Source organism: Nyctibius grandis, chromosome Z (assembly GCF_013368605.1).
Source record: "Nyctibius grandis isolate bNycGra1 chromosome Z, bNycGra1.pri, whole genome shotgun sequence".
Taxonomy (NCBI): domain Eukaryota; kingdom Metazoa; phylum Chordata; class Aves; order Nyctibiiformes; family Nyctibiidae; genus Nyctibius; species Nyctibius grandis.
Window position 1 is genome coordinate 23,930,684 of NC_090695.1, and position 12,979 is coordinate 23,943,662.

General features: G+C 36.6%; 1 protein-coding gene across 2 annotated transcripts in view; it reads right to left on the reverse strand.

The window, feature by feature from the left end:
- The window catches only part of TENT2 (terminal nucleotidyltransferase 2), a 53,627-nt gene that overhangs the window by 24,103 nt on the left and 16,545 nt on the right, over positions 1 to 12,979 (reverse strand). The window contains exons 8-10 of one of the 2 annotated variants that reach the window (XM_068422418.1): positions 11,066 to 11,135; positions 7,226 to 7,302; positions 3,793 to 3,921 (exon numbers count right to left, since the gene is read on the reverse strand). In XM_068422418.1, coding sequence (XP_068278519.1) covers positions 3,793 to 3,921; positions 7,226 to 7,302; positions 11,066 to 11,135 — 276 coding nt within the window. The remainder of the gene's footprint in view (positions 1 to 3,792; positions 3,922 to 7,225; positions 7,303 to 11,065; positions 11,136 to 12,979) is intronic. The other variant, XM_068422419.1, reaches the window with a different exon arrangement.

Here is a 12,979-nt window from a genome sequence, read left to right on the forward strand (position 1 = left end):
ATTTGTAGAAGACACGAAAAATTCTACAGCAGCTGGGTACAATGTCACTTTTAAAATTCATATTAATTCATGGCTGTAAGAAGCTCATCTAGATTCCCTAAAGGAAAAATCAGAGCTTCACTCTTTTTTCCCCTACCTAATACAGTATGATTCTATCACAGCATAGGAATGTTGTGATAGAATCTCCAGATACTGCAAAGGTACACATTCTTCAGCTGCAAAGTATTACATACTGAGACTCCAAAAGTAACCTGAAGATAAAATGCCCAACACGCTTAGCAGGCATTGCTAGCCAAACCCCCATAAAATACATAAATACAGTCTATGCTGTTTGCTGGTCTACTAAACAGCAAACAGGTTATAAAGACATTAATGATACTAACAAACACAAAATGAACTAAACAATTGCAACTTTTATGAAAGTCATGGATGTGGGGGAGCATCTATTGCACAATACAAATAACAAGGAAAAAACCTTATCTTCCAGGGTAGGTGGTCCTACAGATACGCAGAAAAAAAATCCCAAAGTATTCACATCCCACTCAAGCCTCAGAGCAGCTACAGAACCGTTAGAGCACTCCTCATACTAAAGCTTTAACATCATGCCTTCAGCATGGTTTTTTTAAACAATTGGTCTACATCATTCACTAGGGAGAATGATAGTTAAGTTCAGCACACAGGACTTCGATTTGGGACTTAATTCACGCTTCAGACAAGGTCTCACAGGGGATGAGATGTTACAGAATCCTTTTTCAATAGGGACTAAGAATTTGAACAGCAGAATTCTCAGAACATGCTTGGGATATCTTCAAAGAGTATACTATATTAACTAGTAGGACTGCTAAGAATATGATCACAGCTACTTTAATAATATTTTTATTTTGCTTGTGGGTGTTTAGAAATATGCAAGAGCATCTTATTTCTGCAACGTCTTGGATAATTTCCAGTTCTCTGCCACACTAAAATAAAAGGCAACAAAATCTGAGCAATACAAGCAATCAAGATATTTTATCTGGGTCTGTATGCTATACTAAGAGGATGGAGTTAAGGGGGAAAGTTATCACTTACTAGCATTCGCCACGTGAGCTTCCCTTTTCTTACTGTACAAGATAGTTGGACCTGTTACCTGGAGGAAAGTTCATGTACAAGACACTGATGTATCTACAAAATAAACTCAAGCCACACTAACCTTAGGTCCAAAGACATCCACACTACTATAAGAATGTGGAAATGGATTTAGTAGTAAATGAAAGAAATTTGCCTAATGAATACAGGACACTATTTACTGCAAAAGAAAGCTTTTATTTTTATTTTTTTTTCCCCTCCCCAGTAACATCAATAAAAGCTCTATTAGAAATTCTATGACTAGGACACAAACTACTTTCCGTAGCATCACATGCATGTAGCAGAAATGGAGGGGGGAGAAAAAAAGTTAAAATCTGCATGAATAAAGCATCAGAATCTAAACAGCTGGTGCTAGATACATGTCCAGAGCCACACTTCAGCCTTTTTTCAGCAGAAAAGGCTGATGAAGCACAGGTAAAAGGCTCCTCTTTGTTCTGTGGACTGCTGATCTTTCCCAGGCAGCTGACTGATCAGTTTGGCACAAAAAGGATTTTTTTAAACTTTTTTTTTTCCCTTCTCTAGACAGCTGTGGCAGCTGCCACAGATGACTACAGCAAATGCCCTGATGCTTGCAGGGTTCTTAACATTCTGTCAAGCCTACACATTTATACTTCCTTGGAACTCCTACTCTCTTCCCTTCTGTGTGTTACTCTTATGCACAGCTCTGTAATTGGCTATCCATGACTGCACATAGCACCCAACACAAGTCTCTGAAGTAACTGTCATACAATGAAAATAGATTTGGAGAATAAATTTCCATTAGAAGTGTAACATTATCAAATGTTATCAAGTCACTGTTAATATGGTCACTAATTGCTAGACCATGTAAAGATACTTTTTCTCACCTCCTGCTTGTGCTTCACCTTTACATAGCAATCTTCCCATCCAGTAGTTCCCAAGATTTTCAATCTTGTATTTAATAATCAGTTTGGCATTTTTAAGTTGTCATTTCATCTGCTCGAAATCAACATTTTTTGGTTCATTTTCTTTACCCCTGGTGTGTATTAAGAATCTACATTGAAGTACTCAGTCACATACAGTATGGTTTCAGAGCTATGACAACAGACCTGGCCACATTTTCTTTTCTTTACACAGCAACAAAGAAATCTATAGAATTCCACCCCAGCAGATGTAGAGGAAAAAAACAGTCACTAGATAGACTAGCTTACGTCCTACTGTCCTCATGACTGTTACATTAACAACAAGCACACAGTATGGGCATCCAAGAATTTAGAAGTCACCCAGCCAACTGGATCACAAAATGCCCTCCTAAATCCACTACTACAGATAACTGTTCAGCTGTAAGAAAGCCACCAGCTTGAGTAAACTATCATAAAAAGCTTTCCACTCTAGTAAAGTGCGTGTAGCGTGATCTTGATCTAATAAACAGTTGGCTACCAACTCTACAGCAACTATCCACTTCCCAGGCCAAACAAGCTGTCAGAGGAGCTAAACATTGTTTCTACCTGATTAAAAAAAAAAAATTAAAACCTACACAAACTGACAAAGGGGGAAAATCTAAAACGAGAGTCTATGCAATTTATCCACAGATATGATAATAAAATGTTAACAACCAGTTGTCATTAAAATAATATGAACAAGAATAATCAGCATATTACAAAAAACTTGAAGGTGTAGAACGCATACAAGCAGCGAAATACACAGTCTATATATGAACTGTCAGGAATTAAGAAAATACTTCTACAGGCATGTTACTCCACAAGATGTACACTTCAGGCCTTCCTTTCTGAAGCCACTTATCTCCCAATAAAGAAACTCGTACTGAGCGAAATGATTTCTTAAACGATAATCCTTAAGTCTTAAGCAAGAATTGCAAACTACAAAAATCACAAACATGGACTTCCTCTAATGAAATAAAGAAATAGGGGAATAAGCTCATTTCAATGTATTCCTCGAAAACATTTCTGGACTGCATGGGTTTCTTTAATTCTCAGTGGGGATCCTTAGTTTCTCAGGTAAAGCTCTCCAGCTCCATACAAATGTTCAATGTTTCAATATATCAAAGTCACAAGAAAAGATACTGACACTGACAGGCAAATACCTCAACTTCTAATGGTCTTTGACATCTGTCACCTTACAGAAGACAGTAATCAGCTGAAAAATCTAGCCACATGGTAAGTGCATTCTTGCATATACATGCCCCCCATGTTCAGTCCTTTGCTCACTAGAAGACAGAAAAATGACCCCACAGCATTTGTTGTCCCTTTGAATTTTCTTGGAAGTTCCCAAATAAAAAAACAAAACCAAAACACACTAAAAAAAACAAACCAAAACCAATTGAATTGTTATGGTTAGGCTTTTCCCTTTGTTAAAAGGCAGATTTCTGTTAACTAGAGCTTATTTTCCCTTTGTTAAAAGGCAGATTTTTGTTAATGAGCGTTTGAGTTTATTTTATAGTTACACAGTGTCCTGCAGGTACGTTGATTTTTTTTTTTTAACCTTTTTCAAGCTGGTAACTCTGCCTCCAGAGAAGAGGTCTACTTGTTAAAGAAAAATGCAGCACTAAGGAAATGGAGTAAACCCACTTTATTTTCAGATTTTTCTGCGTGGAAGATGACTCCTGCTGGTGTTTAATTTTATTAAAGAGGAAAATTACACAAATATGAACTTAAAAGGGACAGTTTCTACACGTAAAAAAATACTTACTCTGTAAGTAGTGCAAAACCATCAATACAAGACTATAGCTGCTTAAAGTACCACGACTGGCATCATTTATGTCATGAAAACTCGCCCACTTCTTAACAACAAGTACTAACGGACGAACTCGATTCTCAACTGCAAGTAAAACAAATACATCTCAAAAAAAGCACATTTAACTAGACAGCAATCAATCAACATTTGTTCCTACTTGATCAACATGATACTCTTGTATACTAAGGTTACCTTTTGCTACCATTTTATAGAATTTACTTAATTATTCTACAACTACTATCCATCTTATACAAATCAGAAAAAAATATTTGGATTTGAAAACAGTCTTTTGAGTAGTAAGATCCACAGAGACATTACAAGGGGTATGCCAGGTAACTTCCAGATAAGACAAAACTGGATGCATCAGTCAATGCAGCAGTGTCACATTCTAATTTTAAGTTCTCTCTAGTTCATTGTACTAATTTTTCCTGAATTAACTTGCTGCCGGGACAGACCACATCTAATTTTTTTTTTTTTAATTTAGGTTTTATAAACTTTGAGGGCAGGGAAAAGAATTCTCCTGGTTGGAGGACATAGAGCTCATTCTTTAGTTTTGCTCAGGATCCATAAAAGTAGTAACCCCAGCATACAAACATTAATTTTACATTTGCCTTGTCCTCAATAGCTTTTTAACTGTATCTAACATCTCATCTACATAACTCATTAAATCAAGACATACGCTTTTCAAAAGCAAAGACATAAATAGAGTTATATCCCAGGTATGATCTTCCAAATTTCTGGGGAATATAGCCTTCTAACTAAGGTAGTAATGTCTTGTAGGGAGATGTCACTCACCACCACCTCCTAGGGACCTTGTAGCATACTTGGTCTTTTATTTGCAGATAACGTGGAAGCAGATCATCAGCTCCGTCAAGTGCCTTATGACGGCCTTACAATGCCTTATATGTTCTGGAGTCTCTTTTCTAACCTGACAACATTGTGCAAAGTTTTGTGTTCTGCACATCAGGACAGGACACATCAATAGGTAATCACTTCATCCAGGACAACAGGCATCCTACAATAGCACCAGCTGGGGTATTCTCTGTTATTCTGAAAATCTTATCACGCATGTGATTTTCTCACAACCTGTTCACAGTGGTTTAGCACACATGCCCCTGTAAGTAGTACTCTTTTTCTCAGCATGAATGTTCTAGACCTGGAAGACCTCTTAGAAACAACAAAAATCCTTACCATCAGTCACCTCATTCCCAACATTATTCACCAGTGGTTGAACTAAAAAAATATGACTATTATTATGCTAACTGTGAGATGCAGAAGAATTACTGTACAGATATCATATGAACATGCATTAACTGAAATAGGATTTTTCCATGAGAGAAAAACGCAAATTGGCTCAAATTCCAAAGGGGACTCTTTTGTGTGTGTGTGTCACAGTAGAAAAGATCTCCTTTTAGTTCACCTTATTCTGAGATAATATTTTCTGTCTGCTAGTGCCTGTAATTAGTATATAACAAAGTTAGCGTGCAACATGGCCAGTGAACTTTTCCTGATACTCTTTCACCAGTCAACAAGCTACCCCCTCAAGAAAATGCTCAGTAATGTAATTTGCTCAAAGGTCCAGCTTCCACTAATTGAAAAATATCTACCATCAATTGCTGATTTAATTGCAGACATGCCTCCTTAGGCAAACAACTGATAACACAACAGCACAGACTTCAGTTTCTAGCTCTGCTTGATCTACCTACATTTTCTGTGGACAGTCTGCTTCACTTTGCCATATCACTTTTATGTTTTCTACAGCACCTATGCACCAACACAGAAGGGCTGATTTAAAAAAAGACACAAGAGCATCCATAGAAATATTTATGAATTTTTTTTTTTTTATCATGCTCACTAAGATAACAGTCCCCTGTTTGCCTAGCGTCTAATTTATTCTAATGGAGCAAAGAGACCCATACATCTTCCCCATGAGAGGCAATTTGATTTTTTTTTTCCCATGCCCAGTGAAGCCCATCAGTCACAAATTTAAGTGAGTACGCTAATAGTTTTAATGCTGTCCACCCTGGCTGATATGACTTCTAGTATGCAAAGAGACCATCTGATAAAAATTTCCATTTACTTTTGTTTACTTTATGTCACCTGAGAGTTTTATGGTCCAAAGACGACAAGACAGACCATGCTTGATACAGTTTGCCTATTTAAGAAAGTCTAGCACATTGAGGAGACAATCTTTTCAATCACAAGTCTCCTTTAGCTACTAACTCACTTCTTGACCTCAAGAAAACAACAATATTTATCCTTCATCAGGAGTTAATTTTGCTGGCCTTATAAAAGTGGGCATCAAGGCAGGACAGAAGAAAAGGCGTGACACTAGGACCCCTTCCACTGCTCTTTTCACATCTGGACTCTTGTCTGCCCTACAGTGATTTGCTGAGAGGAATAAGGAAAATCTGTGGCAGAAGTTAGCAACAACTATATCAACATTAGACTTGGTGAAGTGACCCCTCACCTGTAGCCATGAATGACAAAGATTATTTCCCTAACCTTTTTAAGCTTGGAAGGAAATCCTTCTCCAGGCATATGCTTTCCCAGATGTATGAAGAACATGTTGTGGACTCTCCTAGTAACAGGAATATGGAACACTGAAACTATTCTGACTGAAATATTAGCAAAAATTAACTAGTAACTTCTACTGATAACTTCCTACCCTAAACAGAAAGGAATTCCTATATGCAAGAAGTGAAGAAGCTGGTAAAAGAAGAACCACAAACGGCCTAGAAGAATTAGCCTGAGGTCCACTCCTTATGTATTTACCTGCCAAATGACATTGTGATGCTAGAGTAAGAAAACCTTAGTTTAATACTAAGAGTGCTGTTCATAATACTTCCACTTCAGAAACCTGCTGCACAATCTCTCCCTAAAATGCAAACTCCTGAGGAGACAAAAACCAGTTTTGTTTTGGGGTCAGTATAAAAACTGAAGCAGTATTTTGGATTTTCCAAGGAAAGACTCTCTAACAGCATACAGACACAGCTAGCTATCAGCCACACATACCTATCAGTGGCTGTAAGGAAATAAAAAACTGGAGGTTATACCACTTGATAACCATTGGTATAATGATCTCATTATCTGCAGAATACTGAAGCAGCCCTTGTAGCAGATATGTGGACCTTAGTAAGAAGAATCTTTGTTATCTTCTGAACATTATCATATTCAATTAAAAACATACCTAGCTGATATATCAGTTTACTGCATACATTTAGACTAAGCAATAAGAAGTTATCTTAAAGCTATCTAATGCAGCTCATTAGGTAATTATATACATAGCAACCCAATATATTCAACTGAATTTCAATCATCTATCAATACCAAAATATGAATTTAAAAACCAAGTTTATAGAAATAAGAAAATATATTAAAAACTTACTGTATGCATAGGTTCTCAGAAGGAATGTATTTCTTATTCCTACAACATTGTTTACGTTCAAGTCAAACTCCACACGGCTGTTGGGGAGGAGAAAAGAAAAAGTATCAAGCATCATGGTATTTGATTTCAGAATATTTATTACCTAATTAGTGACAAAGGTGGAGAAATGTAACTTCAAAACAATAATCTACAAAATTTCTTCAAACAGAGCTTTCATGCTGTGACTTCTACTCTGCTTTTCTTTACAGTACTTGAATTGCTTATAGACTTGAATTCCATGGTTATAAAAATGTAACTGTTGTTTTACATGAAAATACATGTAGATCCAAATTTAGACCTCAGGACAACTTAATATATTATGTATGTTTTGGATTTTTAGCGGATCTTTCTCCCAACTAGACTAGCACTACATGATTTACTATGGACAACTTTTGATGCCAGGAAGGATTCTCTGAGGTATCAGTTTAGGAAATCATGCCAATGGACTGAGAAGGAGAACTGGAAGAGGTTAAAATGTAAGAATCTCTTTTCTTCAGCAATGGTCAGAGATAATCAGCAAGCAGTTTAAAATGAAAATTGTTTATTAGTAAACATTACATGTTTTGTGATAAAACAGTTTTAATTACTGTTTCATGCTGTTAACAGCAAATAAGAACATGGCAAACAAGCACTACCTGCTTTATTTATATCACACCCTGCCGCAAAGTTTGAATTTCATACTGCATATAGAGCTTAACTAGCCACAGTACTCAAGAAATGATATTAAATTCATAGCTAATAAGCTATAGCAACACTGTAACTCGCAACAAGAACAGCCTATTATTGACAAAGAAGTAGCTGTCTGCAATGTACAGCTATTTCCATTTTATATGTCCAAGTCTCATTCACATAGCATTTGTTTGCCTGAATATTCCTTTGGATTTTCTTGAGTTATTGTAAGGGAATATGGACCTAGAATTTATTAAACTGGATAAACCACATTAATTTGATGACTACAAAAGGTTTTTGACATCCTTAACTACATTAAAACATTTTTTGCATCAAAAATGTTACATAAGTTTAAACCTGAATTAGTATCAAGCATGACTTTTTAGATGTTTTAAGAGAGTAGTACATAATAGTACAGGAAATAAACAAGCTTGAGCTATTGCTTGACAGTTGTAAAAATAAGCATAAACACCAGTAAGAATATTAATTTTATGTGCAAATATAATAGAGAAATATGTCAGGCTGCATGTGTAATTCCAATAAAACTCAACTGACAAGATTATTCTTTACCAGATGATGATTAAGCAAGTTCTATTGCAGTTATTTTGTACTGTAACATATGCATTTAACAGATGTTGCAATTATGGCAAGTGAAAAAGGTTTTGCACTGTTAGGACTCAAATTCTACCAAAAGCACTGAAGGAGAGGAAAAGAGTCAACTGCACATCAAATGTAGCAGAAGAGGAAGCTTTTGCATCCTCTGTAGTACAGAAATCTTTTTAATTAATCAAAGGCTTGCCTGGTAGCAGAGCCAGCATTGGAATTATTTCCTGGGAAAGACTACCAAAAAAAATAGATAATAAGTCTTTAAGTGCAATGGATCTTCCCTTACTGTTATAGCGCTAAAAAGCCCTTTAAGATGAAAAAAGGAAAATAAACACAAACTGAATGCTTTCTTGTTCACCAAATCAAAGTAAGTGAGAAATGGCAATTTTCAGGTATATATGGACAACTGGCAACACATTAGAATCCAGATGCAGAGGTACCATCCACTGAATTCTACCATTTTTCTCCAGCAGCCAGGCATCAGGAAAACTGGCTTTCACAGGAAGCTTGTTATGTTTAGTTTCTGGTTTTGGCTAAAATAAGCTTAGTGCCTTGGGTACAAAATATCAAATCTATTTTTCAAGACCTCTGTGAAAAAATAAATGAATGTGTATGTATGCGCCTATGAAAGAGAGGCTGGTAAGAGGCTGGAAAGAGACAGATGCTTAAATAAAAAGACGAAACATGGGTGGAGGTGACAGGTTACATAAGAGAAAAATAACTGGAAAGAGATAAAAAAATAAAAAAAACACAAACAAAAAACCCAACTCAAAGTCATGTCATTCGCCCTGCTCCCCTCTTCCAAAAAAACAACACAGGAAACCAGATGGTGAACAGTATTGTTTTTTTCTCTGAAAAATGTAATGAGCAGCTTCTAGTCTAAGAAGATTATACTTTGATTTAGTAGGAAATAAAGAATTCTTTAAATCCTGTCTGTAAGGCATATTAATATAATGACTATTACTTTTTTTTTTGCAAGTGACCATAGTATGGACTATAAATGCCTACAAGAAGACTTCAATCTTGAGACATAATCATTTCCATACTTAAAAATTTCTTTTTAAAGTTTATTTTCTGATTTTAAATTGGAAAAAAATATTCTTGCTATAACTCCATGATTTCTTCAATATTTGTACCAGGAATTTACCATTTAGCGTATCTATGAAAAGAAGAGCATTGTTATATGTAGCTAAGCCATTTAACCCAAATTTTAGCTTGACGAGTTTAATACTTTCAGAAAGCAGAAGGAACAACCTTCTGTACAGTTAGAGGAGCAAGTCAGTAGATAAAAATTCTTCAAATTTTTTAAAGGTAGGCAAGTATACAGAAGTAAATATGGGATTAGGTATAAATGAAAAAAAAAAGTATAAAGCAACCCTAACAAGTGTTATATAATCTCAGATGCAAGAAAAGCTTAAATGCATGATATTTATTAGTTCAAATCATAAACATGACAGATTCAGTTTTATCACAGCAGGGTTTCTGCCCTGATAAAGGTATATTGTGACAAAAGCACATTGTGACATGCTTTTATAAAGAGAGGCCAGAGAAGTGGGCTTGTTTGTTTTTAAAAGACAGAGACAGGTTGAAAAATTTTAGAAGGGTATAGGGTATAGGCAGGGTAAGATAGTGAGATAGAAGAGAGTTGTTCAAAGTCCTATTTACAAAGAATAGTCAAGCTATGCTGCACTACATGAAGGTGATACACGTAAGTCTTACAAAATCTAAGCCCATAAACATAGGAAGATTTGAACATTACTCAGACTTGCAATCAATTTGAGTGCTTTGCACAGTTTTTCCCTCTGTCAGATACTTTTATCACATACAATAAGACATACATTGTTCTCTGTCCTAGTACATCCCTCTTGATATTCATGTCTTCATCATGAAGATACAATGAATACAAAAACATACAACACATCCACTTCTCTCCAATTACTTCCCTCTTCTAAAAAAAGTCATAAAATTAGTACCTACACTGTGAATACAACATGTAATACTACTTTATTATCTCCCTAGAAGACAGCAGAATATACTCTTCTAACATACAACATCTTGTAATCAAGAAAACAATGTTATCACAAGAAAGTAAAGTTTGTTTTAGCGTTGTTTGCATAGTGTAAACGTTATGAATTAGTCCTTAAGTAGCTCAATAGTTACGCTTGCACAGCAAGCAAAATTATCTTTCACAACAGTTTTCTTCCCACTGTTGTTTTTCTGTCATGAACCATTTGGCAGCTGGAGTCCACTATGTACAAATAACCCATAGACATACATGGTGTACTGGTACTAATTCACATCACAGAAACTAAACAGCATCTCAAACGCAAGAGCAGTTTCAGGCCATCAAGAAAGTAAGCTGAGTGCCACTGCGCACTAGCTGTACATACAAATCTGCAATACAACTGTAGTACAACACAAATAAACAAAGCATGACTTCAGTGGGACTACTCATAACAGACAGTACATATATAGAGTACTTTCCCGTGTCAGAGTCTAAAAAATGATGTTGAACGGAATACTTGCCTGACTTTATCCCTGAACTTCACTATTGGCACTTTTGCTCGAATCAGCTGAGGTCGCTCAATGTAGCTTGCTGAAAGGGAGAAAAATATGCAATTAAGTTTCACGTAAGATGCTCATATCAAAATAAGATCCTAAAGTGGAGTCACACTGACTGATTTATAGCAAATAGTAGCTTATTAAATTTAGCAAAACTACTCTCAGAAGGGTTGTGCTAACTCAGTAACCTTTAGCAACTGCAGCAAAAATACAATCTAGGAAAGCATGTGGAAAAAAAAATGCACTGAACGTTAGAGAAAAACATTAGAGGAAGATTTTTCTGTGCTAATTATATTCATGAAATTTGAACATAAGGACTGCAGTTATATAATGCTTACACTGAGCAGTACTTGTAACGGTAGTCCTGAATAGTTATAACTAAGGTTCAAAAAGAAGGGAGCAAGAGCATATCCATCCAGCATGGCCAGACACTTAAGCCCAGCACTACACTGTAGCAACAGGCACATGATCAGCTGCATACTTTTTAATTGTGTGTAGTTTGCTTACAGATGAAATTATGCATTTTAATGATAAAAAAATATTAACATAACTGTATCTTCACTATGCACAGATTGCACTTAAAACTTCCTTTAAAAACTGTTTATTTGTCTGATAAAGTACATATGAAGAAATACACTTCCTATCAAATTGTGCAATAGATATACACAGGACTGCACCTCAAATGATTATCCACACAGTACAGACACACAGGCTCAATGCCAAACCATTCAAACCCAGACATGCTAAGCTCTGCCAGACTCATACAGTGCTACCAAGTGCACCTTTGCACTCAGCTCCCCAAAATTGTTGCATCAGTCATATTATCTGTGATTTCCTTATTCTTGACAATAAGTCAGTCTATATTTAGTTGTTGCCCATAATCCTGAATGAGAAATGTGCCAAGTAAGTAATGTAAAAGACAAAGAAAAGCAGAGCCCATACGTCACATGATACGAATTTGGGCAAAAAGCATGATTTTAATAATTTCTTCTGTTGCAAAATCTAGGACCACTTAAATTTGCCCATTTGTAACATCATACATTTTCCCCTTGCTTCTATAAATTAACCTCAAACTAGCATAAATAAATATGACAAAGCTAGAAATAATACAGACTAAAAATAACCTTAAATAAAAGCTGATCTTCACTTTTTTGGGAAAAAAATAAGAGGTATTTCTATCAGTTTGGATAGCAACCTTGATTAAATAGTGTCATCTCCACTGCACTTGGATGACAACTTCAGGTTTGGTAAAACCCTACTGCACAATATTCAATTAAAATAGCATTCGGGAGGCTGAAATGGAGATAGACTGGTGGAGCCAGGCTCTGCCCTCCCTGCAACAAAAATGGGAGCACCTGCCGGAGAGCTCCCAGGATCGAGGGGCCCCTGTACTCTGCCCCTCTCAGGTGGTAAACAATAACCTAGAGGAGAGGAGTGAGTGGAGGCAAGTTTATGGCCGTGGCAAAAGGCGAGTGCCCTTCTTGCCTACCTCGCCTCCACAGGTGCCTCTGAGCAATAGATATGAAGCCCTAGTGGAATACAGCCGGTCCAATGGGGATGTGGTGGAGAGGCAACCTATATCAGAGGTCCCACCACAGTCAGAAAAACCTGACAGGCGTATAGCTACCTCCTCCACAAGGAAGAAGAGAAGAGTTTTAGTGGTTGGAGACTCCTTCCTAAAGGGATCTGAGGGCCCAATATGCAGAGCTGACCCCCATCACAGGGAGGTCTGCAGCCTGCCTGGAGCCCGAATCAGGGATATCACCAGGCAACTCCCCAACCTGGTGAAGGCCACAGACTACTACCCCCTGCTGATCTTCCAGACAGGTGGGGAAGAAGCTGCATCCCGTAGTCTGAGGGGGATGAAGAAAGACTACA